Below are 16,712 nucleotides of genomic sequence, written 5' to 3' on the forward strand. Positions count from 1 at the left end.
CTGGTGACCTTGTCTTGTCCTATGATACCATCTCATGTAGGAAGTACTCTACATATTTCTATCTAAATAGTGTAACAGTATTAGGGGATATTACCCAATAAACTTTGGGAGCAGCATAGAGCTTAGAAAGCTGTGGTAATTGTTAAGCCTGCATAAAGAGGCATGCCTTACAAAGCTGCCTTCTTCTCGCCTCTTATGAATGCAAAGTCAGATTATCATCTTCATGACAGTAGCAAGACCCACATTCTTTAGTATATATAATGGTATCTTGGTATCCAAAGGAAACTCTGAAATGTATGCCATCATTCTCCAGTTGTTCTGGATTCATTCAAGGATAAACTCATCCAGACTTCCCCATGATTATAGAAAAGGAAGAGTCACAATATTGCAATAACATGGAGAGATAATTTACAGGGTATCTGTATCTGTGTCCTTGATAAGATAATATCTATATGTAAATATACTTGGTTTTTGTACCTTTGAGAAGCTACTGCTACTGTTTTTCCCACAATTAGCCTAGGCAAGCATTTATGAAAGAATGAATTGATCTGTGCCTTCCCGACATCCCCCAAAACTAGAATGTTCACTGTGTTCTTAGAATACAGTGTGATGAAATCTTATAAGATCTGGGATGCCTGTCATTTGGGCTCCTGGCTTTGCTAGTATAATAATGACACCAGTACTTGGATAAGTTTTAATTTCAGTTTTGTTTTCTGTATCTTGTTTCAGCTCCATGGATCTAGTTTTTCATTTCTTCTTCTTGGCTAAATTAAGGCCCCCCCCCCCCCCGCACAACCCCGGTTGTATGAAACATTCTGAGTAATAGTTGGTGGCTAATTGGTATGAATGATTACTTCCTCATTACAACAAATACTGTGCAATTCACTTGCTTTCCTACCAGAAACTGAGACTATGACTTATTTGGAAAGAATGAGAAATGTCGGAGCAGTCATTATATTATAAATATAAAAATTCAGAAAAGAGCATACTATTCCATCATTAGATGCTAGATAATTTTAAAGATATTTCAAAGTTAAATACTGTCCACATTTAGGTATTCAAAAAATGCAGCAATGTACTTTAACTATTTTCTTTCTTGGGATAATATAAATGCAGTTTAGAGAGTAAAGAATCCTGATCACTATTACCACAACCCAGCATAGACAATGTCTTGATTAGGGTTTTCATACCTGGGTTGCAAGAATCCAGGGTAAACATTAGATGTGAGTAAAGATTCTTTTATGTACTTCCTGGGACCATCTAATGTTGGTCCATTCTCTCAACCCCACCCCCAGCTCAAGTATGGATGCCTTAACCATGAAGAGCCCAAATGTTTCTAACCTTGAATGGCACAGTGAATTGCCAAGAAGAAATTGCTAGGCCCAGAATCTTCGCAAAAAGATGTCATACCTATCAGTTGGGTTTTTAAATCTATTACAATTCAAAATTATGGCTGCAGCTTTTATAAGTCATTCCTTTGCACCTAATGTCTCATAGCCTTTCAATCCTGTTTTTATACACTGAAGCAAGAAGAAAGCACTCTGTTTGTCATACCTTTTCTCACTGTCCACAGGGCAATCTAGATTATTAATCATCACTTTCCTTGTGCCTCCCACAAAAAGGTTTTGTCCTCTGATAAAGATCTCTGTTCCTCCAGCCATTGGGCCGTAGGCAGGGTGAATGGAAGTTATTTTTGGCAGCTGTTGATGGTGAATAGAACAAAAAGTAACACAGTGCTCATTGCTTTGATGTAACCAAATATTTAACTGATTACAATATTATTAGTAAAACCATTGAATATACCTAATACTCACAGAACAATCTTCTTCATATGTCCAATTATGGTTTACAGCCAAGAAGTTATAGTTTGAGCATTTTGGATAAAATTATAGATAAACCCAGACATTCTGCAATGCCAACACCCACCATTCCCAGCCTAACAGGCATTATGGGAAAGATAGCTTAAAATGTTGATGCCAGAAATTCCATATATATATTTTTCTCCTTGATCTGTATCTACATCTGCTACAGAGCTTAACACTATCTATTGCTGGATGTCAGTGCTTATCAGAAAGTATTTATTACATCAATGGCAATTTATTGTAAGAAACTTAGCAGATGCTCAAGGAGTAACTATATTAAACTCACCATAAATGTAAAACCACTGATGATTGAGGAGCCAGTGATATAAAATGGGCTTGTTGCATTCTCTATAATGGTCAGATTAATTGGTTGTGGCTCCATGATCTTCTCGATTCCCGTTGGTGACAAAATGCAGACAAGAACTTCAGCAAAATCCTTCCACTTTGGCACTTGGCTATATCTGGAAAGCAGGTAGTAGGAAGAAAGGACAAGAAAATACTGATTATGATAACCTACTACAATCTAAGGATTCTTCAGCAGCAAGCAATAATAACCTTTTCATAAATCGCGTTCTATTAATTAGTAACTAACCTTCAGCTTAGCCTAAGATTACTAACTTTGGAATGATGTGCTCTGATCAGGTAGTAGAAATCGTAGAAAAGTCACCTCGTTCCATTCCTAGCTGGTACCAGGTATGTACCATTTGACTGTTGTGGAAAGGAACAACTTCACAGAACATTGAAGCCATACTGCAGGGATGGATAGCATTAGGGGAAGGTGGGGGTAGGAATCCAGTTTAATGTGATGTGTCCAAATGTAGGTTGAGCAAGAAGAAAACTCAAGTTTGTTTGTTTGTTTGTTTATTGGATTTATATGCTGCCCTTCTCCCAAAGGACTCAGGGTGGCGTACAACATTAAAAAAACCCACATATTACAAAAGTTAGAAAGGAGTTTAAATAAAGTATCCAAAAACAAACCCAATTAATATTAACAATAAAATTTTAAAAATTAGATTAAAATTAACAATTAAATTAATCATTTATTTTATTCTGTTCAGGCCAGGCCGGCTTGCTGGAAAAGCCAACTTTTTAGGGTGCGTCGGAAGGACCGGAGGTCGGGGATTATGCGAAGCTCCGGGGGCAGCTCATTCCAGAGGGAAGGCGCTCCCACAGAGAAGGCTCTCCCCCTGGGGGTCGCTAGCTGATACTGTCTGCCGATGGCACCTTGAGGAGGCCAACTCTGTGGGATCGTACTGGACGGTGGGAGGCTACTGGTGGCAGTAGGTGGTCTCGCAGGTACCCTGGGCCTAAGCCATGGAGCGCTTTAAAGGTCAAAATTAATACCTTGAATTGCACCCGGAAAATAACCGGCAACCAGTGCAAGCCCCCTAAAAGGGGTGTAACATGGGAGCACCTAGGTACCCCCATGACAACCCGCGCGGCCGCATTCTGGACCAGCTGAAGCCTCCGGGTGCTCTTCAAGGGCAGCCCCATGTAGAGAGCATTGCAGTAGTCCAGGCGAGAAAGGCATAGGGTCATGGACCCCAGCCATCCCATTATGTTATAGGGTATTTTCTCCTAGACTGCATTATTTTAGACTGATGTTGTCCAAAGCATCTATTACTTTTGGTACTATCCTTGCTTTCTTTTTCCACAGTCATTCTGTTTCCATTTTGCCGCTTTTATCGCCACTAAGTAGGATTTAATATGAATTATTACTAGTGTTCGATCAGATTTGGACTGACTGGCCCTCCAACCACTCTCTAGGCATCTTTTCTGGTGTTTCATCTCCCGGAGCTCCTTGGTAAATCAGGGAGCTACCCGGGATCGACACCAGGTCAGAAGCTGCAAAGGCACAATGCGATCCAAGGCCCCAGTGGCTGCCCTATCCCAAGCTTCCACTAGGGCTTCGGTCGAGCTGTGAGCAAGGGATTCAGGAAAAGTCCCAAGCTCCATCAGGGACCTTTCAGGGTCCATCAGGTGCCTGGGGCGGAACCATCTGGTCGGTTCCGCCTCCCTGCGGCGAGGGGTAGCAGTATGGAAGTCAAGCCTGATGAGGAAATGATCAGACCATGACAAGGGTTGAATAGAAATATCCCCTAAATCTAGATCATTCATCCACTGCCCAGAGACAAAAATCAGGTCGAGCGTGTGTCCCCTGTTATGGGTGGGGTCTTGAATTAGCTGAGTTAGGTCCCTAGCCATCATGGAAGCCATGAACTCCTGAGCTGACTTGGATGTCTCGCCAATGGAAGGCAGATTGAAATCCCCCAGGACCATAAGCCTGGGGAAATCATCTGCCAATCTGGCTAACACATTTAGCAGCTCCAGCAGGGCCGATGAAACGTAGCAGGGAGACAGGTACGTAACAAAAAGGCCCACCTGAACTCCAAGGCCCCATTTCACAAAAAGGGACTCACACCTGCCTATCTGAGGCACAGTGACCTCCTGAGATCTGAGACTTTCCCTAATAACCACTGCCACCACTACCCCGCCCCTACCCCGGGCTCTTGGCTGGTGAAATGCCCGGAAGCCTGGTGGGCATAATTCACTAAGGGGAACACCCCCTCATGGCCCAACCAGGTCTCCGTAATGCACGTCAAGTCCGCTCTACCCTCTTGTATGAGGTCGTAAATGAGGGGAGCCTTATGTACCATGGACCTGGTATTAAACGACCCCAGCTGGACACCAGGGTCCCGTGATCCCGAGCACCCGGGGGTGCGAGAAGGGCGATGAGGGTCAGAATGCTCGATCGCTCTTAAACAGCGAACCTGCATCCCCTGAACATAATTTGGCCCTTGGCGCCCACCATATCTGCCCTTCCCACAAACAGTAGAGATGGTGGAAACCCCCCCCCCCCAATGGAATGGCTTAATGTCTCCCCCGGAATCCCAACCCTTCCCAGCACTCCCGACCCGCACCCATTAGTTAGCTCTGGCCTGTGTCCTGGCAGACTCAGCCTGTCTGAGCCATCCGAATCAACCCCCCCACCCCCCTTAACATTTGATTTAAAAAACCCTGTAAGAAACCCCTAAGAAGTCTCTTCTTTGCACCCGTGTGTCAGTGCACAGCATATGCCTCCTAGTTGATGGGTTCTAAGCAGTAGTGTGGAGATGCTAGCTTGTACAGCATAAGATACGGTGGAGATGCTAGCTTGTACAGCATAAGATGAGCACACCTGGAGTAAAACTGAGTTGTGGCTGCACTTGCAGCATTCTGTCCAAAATGTGTCAAAACTGACCAGTACTGTCTTTATGATTAGCAGGGGATTCTGCATATGACATGGGCATGATAAGAGCTGGTAACTTAGTCTATATCAAAAACCCTTGACTGTCCAAAGCCATAACATATAGTGCAGCTGAATATTTATGGGCCTATCTGGTGACAGCCCTGGTTTATGGATATTGTGATTTGAATTGTAGCGGGAGATTATGATGATCTCCTTTTACAATTCAAAAAGGAAGGAAGGAAGGAAGGAAGGAAGGAAGGAAGGAAGGAAGGAAGGAAGGAAGGAAGGAAAAAAGGAAGGGAGGGAAGTTTTCTGTGAAACTAAGAAAAAATAAAGCTGTAATAGATCTAAATGAAGACAGTTTGATCTTCTGGAATGAAGCTGATAAATAAATGCTGGAAAGTAAGGAATAATAGAATTTGTGAGACCACAAAGCAGACAAAGTAATAGAAAATCAAGAAGCAAAAGTGCTCTGGGATTTTAGCATTCAAACAGAGGAGTATCTGCCACATAACACCTCAGATGTAGCAACACCCCAGATCTAGTATTGATAAGAAAGACAAAAAAGTCTAGATAGTAGATGTTGCAATGCGTGGAGACAGAAGAATAGAAAACAAAAAAATTGGAGAAAAATCACAAAATACTAAGACCTGCAAACAGAAACAGAATGACTGTGGAAAAAGAAAGCAAGGATAGTACCAAAAGTAATAGATGCTTTGGACAACATCAGTCTAAAATAATGCAGTCTAGGAGAAAATACCCTATTAAATAACATAATGGGATGGCTGGGGTCCATGACCCTATGCCTTTCTCGCCTGGACTACTGCAATGCTCTCTACATGGGGCTGCCCTTGAAGAGCACCCGGAGGCTTCAGCTGGTCCAGAATGCGGCCGCGCGGGTTGTCATGGGGGTACCTAGGTGCTCCCATGTTACACCCCTTTTAGGCGGCCTGCACTGGTTGCCGGTTGTTTTCCAGGTGCGATTCAAGGTATTAATTATGACCTTTAAAGCGCTCCATGGCGTAGGCCCAGGGTACCTGCGAGACCACCTACTGCCACCAGTAGCCTCCCACCATCCAGTACGATCCCACAGAGTTGGCCTCCTCAGGGTGCGGTCGGCCAGACAGTGTCGGCTGGTGACCCCCAGGGGGAAAGCCTTCTCTGTGGGAGCGCCTTCCCTCTGGAATGAGCTGCCCCCGGAGCTTCACATAATCCCTGACCTCCGGTCCTTCCGACGCGCCCTAAAAAGTTGGCTTTTCCAGCAAGCCGGCCTGGCCTGTTAATTTTAACTTATTTTAAATGTATTGTCTTTTAAATTCGGTTTGTTTTTTTGGATATGTATTTAATTTTTTTTTTAACTTTTGGGATGTGTGTTTTTTTAATGTTGTACGCCGCCCTGAGTCCTTTCGGAGAAGGGCGGCATATAAATCCAAATAAACAAACAAACAAACATATCAGCAGCTGTGCTCTATAATAGAGAGACTGATAATGACATTCCATAGTTCTCTCATGCATTTCATATCTCTCCTCTCATTAGGTCTGCTTTGTACTAGCATTCCATTAATTCCATTGATTCTCTTGCCTCAACTAGGTATGGTTTGTTTCAGGAGCCCGATTATTATCAAATTGCCCTGGTTCCTCAAAATCTCACATAGATTTTGTTAATCTGGACAATATCTATGCCAACATGACTCTCCTATTTCATGTTACTCTCAGTTCGAGGTAAGTACTAAGAGATATTTGTCCAAGGACCCCTATCAGATAAGGAATTCTTGTGGCAGTATCAATAATGTGAATGTACTGTATATGTATTTTTGTATGCTCAAGAAACCATGAGGTTGGCTGAGAACGTTTGATTGATGTCCTGCAAATGTTAGACTGTTTGATGTCACAAAGAGTATGAATCTGAAAAGTATGTTTGGAATTGCCAAAAATATTTATCTTCAAAAACTTAACAAGCTGTAGATCCATTTAGCTTTAGAGATTAAATGACATTAGGCACCTTTCAGTTGAAAATTTCTAAAAGTTGGAAATAAATTTTCACAGCAAAGGATTTAGATTCACACTAGCAAAGTTTTATTGGTTTTTTAATATTTTACAAAGGGAAAAGGTATGGGAAAGGTTACAAATTTTGGCAGCCGTGAAATGCGGTATAGGTGCACACCCCCCTCCAAACTCATAGTATACATTTGCATAGAATTCAAATATTACATAATAGCATATAGTCAGTGTGGTAAATTCAATTGGTAATTTCGGTCAGTTTATATCACGTGGATTTTCTTACTTATTTGTGTGATCTGAGCTTTCTTGATGTCGCCCCATCTCCCCCAGTTGGCAGTGCTCTGGCCCCTCCCGTGTCTTGTACATCTACTGAAGTGTCTTCTGGTTTTTCTAGGAGTAGTTAATTTTTTTCCATAAAGGCCTGCGCCTCTATGGGTGTATTAATTCTAACTCTTGTCTCCTCCCAGAATATTAGCATACCTTCAGCCAGTAACCATCGAAACCACACCCCCTTCTGGTATAGTTTATTCACCAATTGCGAATAAAATTTTCTTTTCTCCCTCACTTTCTTGGGGATCTGTTTCAGAATGGTTATCTCCTTATCTTTGTATGTCAAGGCTTGCCCCCTTTGTGCATTCAGGATTTCATCTCTTGTGCTTTTCCTAAGAAATTTAATGTGTACCTCCCTGGGGACATTGTGTGTTCTAGCATACGCTGAGTTCACTCTATAGGCCAGGTCTATTTCCCACCCCATCTGTTGTTTTTCCTTCTGAATATACTCAGCCAAAATGGTTGTCATGATGTCCCTTATGTTTTCATCATCTGTCTCCATCAGGTTCTGAAATCTAAGATAAAAAGACATTCTCTCAAACTCTATTTTCATTTGTTGGGTGTCAAGTTCTTTGTTTCCCCTCTGCACACCCTCCACCCCCCCCCCTTCATCTCAGCCGCCCATCTTCCAAAAGATCCAGTCTCTGTGAGTTCTTATTAATTTTATCCTGGTTCTCTTTAATTTCTTCTTTCATCTCCTTCAATTGTCTCTTTATTTCAATTTCAATTTCAATTTATTTGATATGTTAGCCGCTCCCTCTCCACAAGGGACTCGGGGTGGCAATACAATAAAAAAGCACATATATATATACATATACACATACACATACACGAAGGAGGTAACAATCATTAAATACATAAAATAATAATAATAAAATTAGCAATTAAAATACCCCAGTTTAAAATTACGGATTTAAAAAGACTGTCAGGAGGAATAAGATGGAACTATGGTTGAGCCAGGCCGGATAATTGAAAAAGGTGGGTCTTGAGTTTTGAACGGAAGGAGCGGAGATCGGAGGTAATCCTAATGTCGAGGGGGAGGTCATTCCAAAGGGCTGGGCCCATCACAGAGAAGGCCCTACTCCTGGGTGTCGCCCTCTGACACTGTTTAGTGGACGGCACCCGGAGAAGTCCCTCTCTGTGCGAGCGGATTGGTCGTAGGGATGTATGGGGCAGGATGCGATCCCGCAGGTAGCTAGGTCCTGTGCCATGGAGCGCTTTGAAGATGGTAATCAAAACCTTGAAACGCACCCGATAGTCCACAGGAAGCCAATGCAGCTCGCGCAGGAGAGGTGTTACATGGGAGTATCTAGTACTCCCCATAATCACCCGCGCGGCCGCATTCTGGACCAACTGTAGTCTTCGAGTGCATCTCAAGGGAAGCCCCATGTAGAGAGCATTGCAGTAGTCTAGGCGAGACGTCACCAGCGCATGGGTGACTGTGCGTAAGGCATCCCGGTCCAATAGGGGGCGCAATTGGCGCACCAGGTGGACCTGGTGGAACGCCCCCCTTGCCACGGCTGTTACATGGTCATCCATGGACAGCCGGGCATCCAGGAGGACGCCCAAATTGCGCGCCCGCTCCATGGGGGCCAGTTGCTCGCCCCCGATGGCCAGAGATGGAAGCAACTGGTTGAACCAGGGGGCCGGAAGCCACAGCCATTCCGTCTTGGAGGGGTTGAGTTTGAGTCTGTTGTCACCAAGATTTCCTCTTGTCCCTGTAGAAGTTGTTGAAGCATTTGATGAAGCTCCAGGTCCGTAGATTTAGTTTGCTTGAAGGCTGTTAACATTGATTGTGTGCTAGGACTGGAGGTTGCAGATGTTGGGGCAGAGGCAGCAAAGCCTGACTTTCCAGGAGGTGGTCTTTTAGATGCCATTGTTTATAAAATAAAGAGTCCAGTCAGTATAAAGAAGAATCATTCAGAGAGATAGAACAGCCAAGAGAGTCCAGGAGACAGAGAGTCCAGGCACAGGGGAGTTTTCTAAACACCCTGGCAAAAGAGCAGTCGTTTTTCACTCCAGGGGGTTCAGAAGCAAACAATCCACAAGAGAATTATCCAGATAGCACGGAGACAAAGACCGGAAGCCTGAAGCTTGGAGTCAAGTTTCACATTTCATGAAGACAACGGAAGTGTGCTATCTTGCCCTGCCAGCTTCGGGTATTGAGGCAACAAATAAAGTTTTCAAAATTCAAAGTTCCCAGGGCTTCCAGATCTCATTGTCTTAAACCTTAAAAGTTTAAATCTGAAAATCCATTTAGTAAGGGTGTGACATCTTTGGTTTGGCTCTCCCCCTCCTCCTTCCCTTGGGGCTGAGAGCTCACTTGTTTCCAGCCGCTTGTCCAAGGGGGGGGAAATCCCCCTCCCCTCCAGCCGCACCTCTCCAAATCAGCCAAAGTTCAAGTTTGCACAGCTGACAGATTTTAAAGTTGGTAATGGAATGAAGGGAGTCTACACCTCACCGCTCCGCCGCCGCATCCTTCAGCTTTCTTTTTTCACTCCGAACAGCCTGTCAGCGAAGACGTGCCCACGCGCCCTCCGATCTGCTCCCCGGTGCCTTGAGCGTGCAGGGGACCTCCCGCTGGCCGCCGCCGATGCAGGGATCCCCCGCGATGCCGCCCCTCCGGCAGGACACCTCTACTGTGCCCCCCAAGAAGTGGGGAAGCCCACCGGGGAGCCGGAGCGAGCAACGAGTTGCCCGTCGCCGTCAGCCGCCGGAACCGGAAGTCAGATGGTGAGATTTCTGAAATGGTCCCATCTTCAGGTCTAGGTCTCCAATGTTCTACAATTGACGCAGTTTCCATTTTTTCCAGTGAAAAACAAAGGATCACAGTGGGAATAGCAATGATGAGCTTCCATTCCAGCACAGATATAATAGGAATTTTCAAATTTATAAATAATCGGTAGGGTTGTTTGTTGATTATATAAAGCAGTTGGCCAATTCAAAGTTTGTAAAGCATGTGTGATCAATACTGGATATAGAAAACTCAACAGCCTGCAGCAGAGCATGGTGGTTGTAAGCTATTCTTTCTTTGAAAAGTTTATTGCTCCATCCTGGCCGACAATGGTGTCATATATCAAACATGCCCATAACCTCAAAGCTATGGATCCACCCACTACAACTCTACATATTATATTTAGGTTCATGTTATCCCTTTTGAAAGAAGGTATACATGTCTGCCTCATCATTGGGTTTGTGTTTTATTCTGGTTTTTTTTTTAATATTGCAGGTCAACACTTACTGCGGTGAAAATGTACTGGGTTATAGAGGGTCACCTCTAACAATTCTTTGCACTTTTAGCGAACAGTAAAAACTGCTACTCATTTCTGCTCTGGGAAAATTGCCAGTGTGTAACCTCTGACACACAGAAATGTCTCCTAGCCTGATTTCCACATGAGGACTATAAGGCTGCTCTGGCACTGCTTGTGACTTCAACTCATAACTTCTCCCAGGCAGAAATATTTAAGAGAATGAATTCCAGAAAATTCCTTTTCCTAATCCCAATTTTGCTTTTTGCATACGTGCACATAAACAGATAAAAATGAGCAAAAATGCAGACTTCTTTTAAAAAGTGCACGTATTCATTATTTTGAAACGTTTTGCTTCTAACTGAAAGAATACAGATATACTGGAAGAGACAACAAGAAGAAAGGGGTTAAGACCAAAAGGAAAAAGATGCAAGACTACGCTGACTGAAGGGAGCTGTATGCAATGTCCCTCCTCCCATTTTCTCCCTCAGCAAAAGGAACAGGAGATAAGTTGGGCTGGGAATGACTGGTCCAAATTTTCCCAATAAGCTTCCAGGGCTGAAGGGGGGTGGGGCTGAAACCTGGGTTTCCCTGGTACTAGTTGGACATCTTCAATGACTATACTGTGGGGTATATGAGCCGTGGTGGTGTAGTGGTTAGAATGCAGTACTACAGGCTAATTTTTCTGACTGCCTACCGCCAGCAGTTCAGCAGTTCAAGTCTCACTGGCTCAGGGTTGACTCAGCCTTTCATCCTTCCAAGGTCTGTAAAATGAGGACCCAGATTGTTGGGGGCGATATTCTGACTCTGTAAACTGCTTAGAGAGGGCTGTAAAGCATTACGAAGCAGTATATAAGTCTAAGTTCTATTGCTATTGCTACATCACATTGATTCTCTTGAATATAGTATATAGAATATAATACTCTTCAGTGCGCTCAGTGAGATCCTGCATGTTTTAGATTGATACATTTTTTTAAAAAAATCAGTTATGTTTTATTTATACTGTACTTCCTATCTAATGGCGCTTGGGGAATTATGAAGAAAATAACACAGACGCAATAAAAGCCCATTAAAACCGAGTGGCTGCAAAATTGTCATAATGAGTGAAAAGACAGACTCACACCTCCAGGGCAGATCTGCACAGCTCTGCCTCTTCCAGCACCTGTCCTTTGGCAGAGAATCCAGGGGCTTTATTTGGGCTTTATTTTATCAAGGGAAATACGGCAGACTTCTCATAGCCATGGTAACATGGTAGCAGATACATACTATGGCACAGGTTGCTCTGCTCTGACTGCTGAGCCCGGGTGTCCACAAGGGAGGCAAGGAAAAGCCAGTGATGACACACGTAACCCCATCGTGCAAAGGGTGCAACTTTCGCACTAGCATCAGACATCAAGATGAAAGCACACAACTGTGTCATTTGATGTCACTATGCCCATGTCGTCATTATGACCTCATTATGTGATGGATGCCATGCTACCAAACTCTACTCTGGCCCACTGACAAAGCCTGTGACAGATGCTCCTTGGGGAAATGATGTAGAAATTTTAGAAAAGGGAAATGTGGATTCCCTGGATTCATTTTCCCTCCTGCCAAGCGAAGAAGTTGTATAATTGGCAAACAATGCCCAGCTCCATGTTTTATCCCCCTCCCCTTCCCCATGTATGTATGCATGAAGTTAATTTGAAGAAAATTCTTTTGTGAATGTTGATGCACAAGCCTATGCATGGGACAGAGTTAGGGAGAAACCAAGTGGGGAGGAAGAAGGGAGGCAGATTTTCTTCTTACCGGTTTGCTAAGCTCTCTTCAAATAGCACCCAGCAGGTCCTCTCTCCTACTGTAATCAAGTAGTCCCCAGGGCCTGAGTGCGAGCCACCAGTGCCAGAGAAATATGGACGAGACTGAAACCCCCTGCCACAGAGAGTCAGCTTGGTGCTACCATGCAGAGGTGCGTTTCTGGGATGAAACTGTGAAAGCAGATAATAATTATCATCAAGATTCAGAATCAGAATCAGAACAGAGCTGGAAGGGACCTTGGAGGTCTTCTAGTCCAGCCCCCTACTCAAGCAGGAGATCCTACACCATTTCGGACAAGTGACTGTCCAGTCTCTTCTTAAACATCTCCAGTGATGAAACACCCACAACTTCTGGAGGCAAGCTGTTCCACTGGTTAATTGTCCTCCCTGGTCTGCTTCAGCTCTGATCATTGTCAATGACCAGAGCAGAAACAGCCCTAAAATCTTACTATCTCCTGCTGAAATGTTAAATATTATGCCTCAAACTCAGTTCGAAGCAGCAGTCTAAAGGGCACTTTAACTTTAACTTTTATTTGATTTCTAAACCGCACCCTCTCCCAGAAGGGACTCGGGGCGGTGTACAGTCATGTTAAAAACACAATAAATATACATAAATATAAATATAAAATAGATATAGGTGTGGCTGGAGGAGGTAACATATAATTTACTGTACAATAATAGGGCAGGCAAATTGCTGCACAGAGAGAATGTCCGGGGGAAATGACAAACTTTCTCCATATACCCTGTCTATCCAGTTGTTGCGAAAGCTGCACTATGATGCAATTCATTGGAAGAAACTGTCGTTATCACTTGCAAAGGGGTAAGCTTGTATTAGTAAAACAAAACAAAACCAGAAAGATTCAAGTTGATGCAAATAAAAATTGTGACCTAAGGCCATATCCCAGGTCGCCTTAGTGACAACTATGTATTTTTAAAGACAGGCTAGTATCAACGCCGCTGCAGGTCAAATCAGGAAGAAATGACCATGCAAAGGAACTGCCAATTAGTCACGGAACAGACTTTAAACAAAGACTGCTGCACATGCATGAGTATTAACATAGCCCCACCTGAATTTGAATTCTATTGCTATCTTCAACCTAGAACTAAGAAGAAATTTCCGGACATTTAGGACAATTAATTAGTGGAACAACTTGCCTCTAGAAGTTGTAAATGCTCCAACACTGGAAATTTTTAAGAAGAGATTGGATAAACATTTGTCTGGTGTAGGGTTTCCTGTCCAAGCAGGGGTTGGACTAGACTACCTCCAAGGTCCCTTCCAACCTATGCTTCCAACCTATGCTGTGCTGTGCTGTGCTTAGCTGTGCTATTCTATTTTATTCTATTCTATTCTGTTCTGTTCTGTTCTATTCTAAATAAAATTCACAACTAAAATTTGGTCCCAGATAAAACACTCTTTGTCTTTATTTTTATATAAAAAGGTTAGCTGTACAAAGGAACAGAAAGTACAAATCATAAAATAGTTTTCTTTTTTTCATTCTGCTTTAATATATAAGTGATCTAGACATTTCAGTGGTTTCCTCTGTAGCACAGTTTAAATAATTTAGCTAATGGGACCTTCGCGATTACTGTATATGGTATGTGAAGGTGAAAGTTTACTTGATTAAAATTTGTTTGGCTAAATATTAACTCATCTTACTGCAGACTATGACTAGTGGTACAAACAGATAAAGCGACAGAAAAGCTACTTGTAACTGACTAGTAAATGCTGTATCCATGCAACAATATTATGGTGCACAGTACCTCTCCGTTGGTGCAAAGCTTTTTGGAGTGAAGATCGCCTAGTTTCAAATAGCCGCTAAGCCCTAATATTTTTTTTGCAGTTGGAAAGACAGCAACTAAGAGAACAGTTATAAGTTCCTATTGCCTGCCAAGAAAAAGTCAACAGCAAGAGTCATTCGTTTTTATGACTGTAATCCATTGGCAGCGATGATCATTTCTTATGTAATAAGCAACTCATACAAGTTTCTAAAAGATGTAAAGATGATGAATGTAACTTCAGGATAAGCAGAGAGCTGGCCAAGTTTGTAGACTAAAATATATTATTCAAATGTCAAAGAACACATCCGACTAAGAAAACTTCCAAAAAGGTTCCATTTAAGCTAGCACAAAGAATGCTGATTTCACAAATGCACTGATGGAAACTGAAGGGTCTGTAAATACCCAGGAAAAGGATTTTGGAAGTCAAAGTGGATTTTGTCAAATTCATACGCAGCAGTTATAAAAAGAACAAATTTCACATCTCTAGTTATTAGAAAAAAAAAGTCTGAGAAAAGAAAAGTCAGCATCGTCATGGCCTTATATAAAATCTATGGTATGCTTATATTTGAGATACTGTATACAGTTTCGGTGGCAACATTGCAAAGGAGCTGGAAAAAGTGCAGAAAGAGAGCAATCAGAATGATGTCTATCTTAAGAGGAGAGATTAGAGGGTTTGGAATTCTTTGGAAAAATCTGGACTGAGTGGGAACGTAACTGAAATTATACACTCCTTAAAACATTAAGACCAGTGAAATCGATAAGAAGATTCAGAATAAACATGAAAAAGTGTTTTTTTTCCAGGTCGTGCATAATTATTCTTCCTTAACACATCGGGATGGCCACTAAGTGTTGTACTAAGCTTATGAATTTGTATACCTCATATTAATATACAGTCCGTTACATTGGATTTCATACCTTTCTGTTGGAAAACACCCAGCCAAACAAGAAGGAAGGATCAAGCAGGGAATTAATCTTGAGTCATTGCACAGCTGCAAGAGATCCAGGACTGACTACTCACTCCTCCACCAAGCTCCATGGAACCTTATCTATCTGTTCCTAATGGAAGATAAACAGTCTAGATTCTAGGGAGACTAATGTCACCCTAGACTAAAGTGACCATATCCATCCATGTAGATTTCAAGCTAACTCCTATATTACAGGCAGAACATAATAAAGGAGTTACCTTGAACTCTACACATGTGGATTTGGTCACTTACATCTGACACATTATTTATTTTATACCTTATATTTAGAAAAATAAATTCTCTCCTTTGACAAAGTTACAGAAGATCTACAATGTTCTCTACAATGTTTAGCAGAAGCTAAAATGGATGAAATACAGAAGGAAGATAAAGGTTCTTTATGATGTGAATCCCAATCGTGATAAAGGAGAAAGAAGAAGAAAAGGAAAGTAAATAATCCAATATTTTAGCCATAAAGTTCAAAAGGAAAGCATTTATCCAAAAACACAGCCATTACAGCTCTCGGGGTGTGTTCTATGACTTCAAAAAGACCATTTAACAAAAATATTGAAACAGGCATTTAACAAGGAATGTAAATTGAAATAAATGCCCAATACCAAATGGCTGCATTAAGCATGGCTGTAATGGGTACTAGTCACTCTATATTGGCCAATATCATATAGTGAGAAATTTGCATACATCAGTGAGGACTGGAGGGCAACTCTCTTGGTTCCACTGTTTCTTGCATTCCCCCTGACGAGTACATGAATCTCCACACCAGCCACATTGCATGAAACGCTCTGCTTTCAGGCAGCTGAGGCATGTTACGAAGTGGAGGCAGCCTGGACCAGTTTGGTTTACCCGGAATATCTGCAAAATTAACCAAAAAAAAAAAAATCAAGATAAGTGACAAAAGGATTAATATCTTTCCCACAGCCCTAACTCGGGCTAATGCCCCAATCTATGAAAATGTTTTTATATCTTCCATCAGCCATATTCTTAGAATGTTTTATAGCAGAAAAAAAAATATTTAAAATGTAAATATAATTTCCTTCCACAAAGGCATGCTTCAAATATATATCTGGCATACTCTCTGCCTATAGCTTGAATCAAAACAGCAGAGATACTGGCTCAAGATAGTCCAGGCTTCAGAAAAAATGGTCACAGGTCCTCTATAATTCTACCCAGAACATGGCTCAAAAATTAATTGGCAGGAGATCTATAATGGAAATGGTGCTCTGCATTAAACTGATCTGCTTTGGGACCAGAGCAACACTTCAGTATCTTGTGCCACTTCCAGTTCAGAAGATTTATTTCCAGAAACTTCCAATCTACTTCTAGAACGGCTGGTTTGGAAAGAGGTTCAGCATGACTTGATGGAAAATGGAACATTCTGGAATTCTCTGGGATGTTCCATCCTTTCTTTAACTAGATGAACTTCATCCCAGTTTAGTATGTGCAAATTCAATCACTATGATCCTGAGGTGGAAGACACCTTCTACCTT

The 16,712-nt window shown here is 42.4% G+C and overlaps 1 protein-coding gene across 1 annotated transcript in view; it reads right to left on the minus strand.

Annotated features, from left to right (window-relative positions):
• MST1R (macrophage stimulating 1 receptor) overlaps positions 1–16,712 on the minus strand; it is a 62,255-nt gene that overhangs the window by 23,628 nt on the left and 21,915 nt on the right. Inside the window, exons 5-8 of the mRNA XM_081935279.1 lie at positions 15,907–16,077; positions 12,459–12,637; positions 2,149–2,323; positions 1,555–1,700 (exon numbers count right to left, since the gene is read on the minus strand). Of these exons, the coding sequence (XP_081791405.1) occupies positions 1,555–1,700; positions 2,149–2,323; positions 12,459–12,637; positions 15,907–16,077 (671 nt within the window). The remainder of the gene's footprint in view (positions 1–1,554; positions 1,701–2,148; positions 2,324–12,458; positions 12,638–15,906; positions 16,078–16,712) is intronic.

This window comes from Natrix helvetica (assembly GCF_964273705.1).
Source record: "Natrix helvetica genome assembly, chromosome: 1".
Classification (NCBI taxonomy): domain Eukaryota; kingdom Metazoa; phylum Chordata; class Lepidosauria; order Squamata; family Natricidae; genus Natrix; species Natrix helvetica.